The sequence below is a fragment of the Grosmannia clavigera genome, assembly GCF_000143105.1.
Source record: "Grosmannia clavigera kw1407 unplaced genomic scaffold GCSC_136, whole genome shotgun sequence".
Lineage (NCBI taxonomy): Eukaryota > Fungi > Ascomycota > Sordariomycetes > Ophiostomatales > Ophiostomataceae > Leptographium > Leptographium clavigerum.
The window spans coordinates 22390-26525 of NW_014040806.1; the positions used below are offsets into that span (position 1 = coordinate 22390).

At 47.6% G+C, this 4136-nt stretch overlaps 2 protein-coding genes across 2 annotated transcripts; one reads left to right on the forward strand and one right to left on the reverse strand.

Annotated features, from left to right (window-relative positions):
- Positions 1 to 556: 556 nt before the first annotated feature.
- Positions 557 to 1144, forward strand: CMQ_4916 (uncharacterized protein; the record flags this gene model as incomplete). Its single annotated transcript, XM_014318836.1, has 1 exon — positions 557 to 1144. The coding sequence occupies one exon, from the start codon at positions 557 to 559 to the stop codon at positions 1142 to 1144; it is 588 nt and encodes a 195-aa protein (XP_014174311.1).
- A 298-nt stretch (positions 1145 to 1442) lies between these two features.
- CMQ_4915 (cytochrome c subunit) lies at positions 1443 to 2404 on the reverse strand (the record flags this gene model as incomplete). Its single annotated transcript, XM_014318835.1, has 5 exons — positions 1443 to 1601; positions 1670 to 1770; positions 1839 to 1997; positions 2138 to 2188; positions 2314 to 2404. The coding sequence occupies 5 exons, from the start codon at positions 2402 to 2404 to the stop codon at positions 1443 to 1445; spliced, it is 561 nt and encodes a 186-aa protein (XP_014174310.1).
- Positions 2405 to 4136: the final 1732 nt, after the last annotated feature.

Genomic DNA, 4136 nt, shown 5'->3' on the forward strand with positions numbered 1-4136 from the left:
CTTAAGAGTAAGTAAAAAGCACTTTAATTAAGCTCCAAACGTAAATTTAATACGTTAAGTGCTCTTCTTAAACCTTAGAAAGCCTTTACTAATCTTAATAAGCGTTATAGTAATTATAATAGCTAAGTAATTGATTCTAAAGCTTTAATTATAGTATACTATATTCAAAGGCTGCTTTTTAAAGAGATACGCTATTATTAAGCAATTTAAGCGCGTCGGCGATTTTCTTTTCAGTATATTAGCGCATAATAGTCTAATAATTACTGTTAACAAAAAAGAAGGTAATTGGAGTGATTTTGGTAGACGTACGACGTGTTGAAGTTTGTATATAGTATATGTGTATTGGGATAAATTGGGTGGCCCAAATCCCCATGGTCCCACTTACTCCATAAAACTTAGGAGACAAATTCTCGGTTGCCATGAAATAACACACAACTACGGAACGAAGCACACGCTTCGCTAGCTATTGGCAATTACTATTCTCGTCAATAGTTATCGCGTCACAATTACTAGATGCCACAGCAAAGCTACGACGCAAGATCCCAAATTGAACGCCATGTACCAAAAGATCAATGCCAAGAACCTCACCTACTCACAGAACCTGCCACCATTCCTTGCCGCCCTGCGTGACCAAGTGAGTGGCCAGACCGGACCGGATCCCATTCTAGCGGCGCGCAGGCGACCTGTCAAAAAGCGGTCTGCCAGCGAGGAGGCTGAAGACGCGCCGCTGGTTCTCGACGAGCATGGTGATGTGATAGTAGGTGTTACTGTGGGCGTTGATGGCACTGCAGCAATGCCTGCTGGTCCTTCTGGAAAAGGACAACGACAGATTTTAGATGATCGGCAAGAGAGGCAAGAAGGAAACACAGGAGAGGATGTCGCTGGCGCTAGAACGGAGAAGAAGAGAAAGGTGGGTAAGGTGGTGGGCGGGGAGGATGAAGGCGAGGAAGTAGAGGCACATGCATATGGACAGCGAAAGAGAGAGAAGAACACAACGGAGAGAGAATTTGAAAAGAAGACTGTAAGCAACGCCAAGGATAAAGCGGTCGGTGACCGCGGTGCTGCTAAGGAAAGGAAGAACAAGAAGAAGAGCAAGAAGATGAAGATGAGGTTGAGTTTCGAAGATGACGATGTTGCCGCTTGAGGCTGGCTAATGAAAATTGTCGCACTCCGTTCCTTCTCAGGGTTGTGTATCTATGAATCTGCCACTCCAGGGATAATTCGGCGCCGTGATTGACCAGATCTCTTCGGCGTCGCCGTCAGCGTATCACATTACTGCATATCACAGCAAAAACATCACCACGCGAAGAGCCGGGTAAACTCTCTGGTTAACTACAGTTTGCACATGCTACAGATCACCGCCATCTCTTTGTCGTATGTATTGTTGTGTCTCGGGCAATCTCTCTAGGGCGGTCTACCGTCCAAAGCCCACACCTAAATCCTCACCAGTACTCGGGCTTAACGTAATCAGCAAACGTCTTGGCCTCCTCATAGCCATGGTGGTGCCCGTGGCTGTGGCCGTCGTCCTGGGGGCCGACATAGTCCATCTTGTAGACGCTACCACACTCGGAGCATCGGTCGACCGGACGCTTCCGGGACATCTAGTGATTAAGATGTCAGCATTGGTATTGACGGCAATCGAATTAATGCCCCATTGTGAGATACATACGCCGACCCAGATGACGTTGTGCGAGTCGACCGGGTAGCCGGTGCAGCCGGCATACTGCTCGTCGCCAGCAGAGCGGACCAAAATGGGGTTCTCGACAGTCCCTAAGCGTCAGATTAGCGACGCCAATCCATACCTTGATTTGCATTACCACGTCCTACGGGGTTCTCACCTTTCCGTGAAGCATCTAGAGGGCGCATTTCGAAAATGTCGACTCCCTCAATCTTTCCGAGAATCTCAAGACGCTCTTGGCCGGTTGCTTGTTCTAGGTCCGTTGGAATGGTACCGACCTGGGCACCGGGCCCGAGAAGGTCATCATGTGTTTTGACCTCTTTAAATAGCATTAACGTTAGCCTTTCAGTCGTATGGTTAAGCCTATTCGCCTGATCTCGCCGTATATTAACAATGTTCCAGATGTTTTGCCATTCTGTCGTGATTCGGAGTAAAGGGAAGAACATCCAACGAGCGTACCAGCGAGCGACTTCAGTTTCGGGGCTTGAACTTCGGGGACAGCGGCTTCACCTACACGGAAACAATTGTGGTCAGATATGCGTGAGAGAAGGACAGAAAGGGGATAAAGGTAGCGCGCCATCGCGTGTGCCGACGTTTGCCCTCGAATACAACTGGGTGGAAAGGAGCGCTCTTACGGCGGATAAACGTCGTCGCAAAGGTGCGGCGCACGGCGGGAGCCACGACTGCCCGGCGAGCAACTGCTAGTGCGGAGCGCTGCATAAACATGATTCTTCTCAATTGAGGTGGTGACGATGGGTGAGCTATCGGGGCGTGTGGTGACGATAATTTGGCGGAAAGAGAAATTGAGTGCAAAAAATACAATTTGAGGCTTTTGGTGATATGGTCTGACGCTCTCGGAAAGACATTATTATGGGCCGAGAAATCAGAGATCCTTCCCTCATCTAGTTAGGTGGGGTGATGTCTTGTAACGGTCACGTGTATGCTGGGACTTGACTACGTCGTAGACGGCCCAATGCCGGAAGGGACATTGTAATATAAATTCGGGCTGTTGTCGGTAATATAAGATACTAATAGGCCCCTCTTAAATATTTGCAAAATAGAATCGTAATAGCATCGATGTTTCATGTCTAGTAGTGCTGGCTCTGGCTTCCAAGTCACGGGATAATACTGTCTTTGTCCCTGTACTCCCTGTCAATTTGAAGAGTAGCAATGAGGACATTGAATATTCTGCAGGTGCATACTGCCATTACTGGATTCTTGGCGCTGTCGCTACCTTCGCTAGTTTTTCTGCCCTGTCCTTGGCGATAGCGGTCATAGCCTGAATTGGCCTGGTTAAAAACAGAGCATTGATATAGCAAAGGGAGATTGCCTGCAGCACGACGTACCTCGATAGCCTCCACCTCTTCCTTGCGAAAGTCTCCCCTTGATATTCTCTCCTTCATATTTCCCAAAATGGCGTCTCGCGATCTTCCGTTTACAAAAGCAACGTATCGCAGTCCGGGAAACTTTGCCTCGTACTCTGTGTTCATCGCCGCCAGCTTTTTGGCTTCTCCGCTCCCATCTGCGGCTTGGAGCTGAGCTTGCTCTACAGCGCTCTGGGCGCTATTAACCTTCTTCGCACCGAGTCGGGGATGCGAGCCCAAAATTGCAAGCAGCGTCTTTTCAGCTCCTGTATCGGAAACAGCAGCAGTGTGCAGGGACAAAAGCGTAGATCGGGTGGCATCGATCAGATCAGGATAGGAGGAAAATATCTGAGTTCGCAAAGTAGGAATAAGCAGGGTATGGATGTCTTTGCTTGGCTCGAAGAGGAGGTCAAGGACACCAGCGAGCTGATTGTCTGAAAGCGAATGCAGAGATGATATATTGGGCAGAGACAAGGTAGCCATCAGGAAAGAAACTGTTGCAAGATAAGTTTAAGTAGCTTCAAAAAAGAGCACTGGTGATCTATGTCAAAAGAAGAGCATTTACGGAGTAGAGGCGGACTGGAGCGTGCACAAAATGGGCTAGGCGGCGATAGCCGATGTGCGTGCTTGACTTCTGTGCTGTGGCAAGCACACCCGGAGTTTGCCACTCTTAAGGTCGCTCATAAAGACTCGTTCTGAGTGTAAGGTCACAATCAAACTTATTTCGATCATCCCTTATATGTTTGGAAACTGCAAAGAAAATGAAGAAAAAATGCGACATGCCTCTTCGTGCACTCCGTACTCCGTAGTATATAGTCTTTATAGCGGTTACGTAATATTAAAACTGCAAATTTACAAAGCTCTTAGCTAGCAATTGCATATGGGATCTCTACTCCGTACTTCGTATCTAACATTTCATATACATCAAGGTCGTTGATTTCTTAACATTAGGGATAACTCGGGTTTGGCAACCCGCTAGAACCCTACTTTTCCGCTGCTTAACTCCTTTTATTTTGCATCTTGCCTTAACTTAATCCGTGTTACAGACGGTATTAGGTACGCAATACCGACGTATTATGCCCTATACAATTATT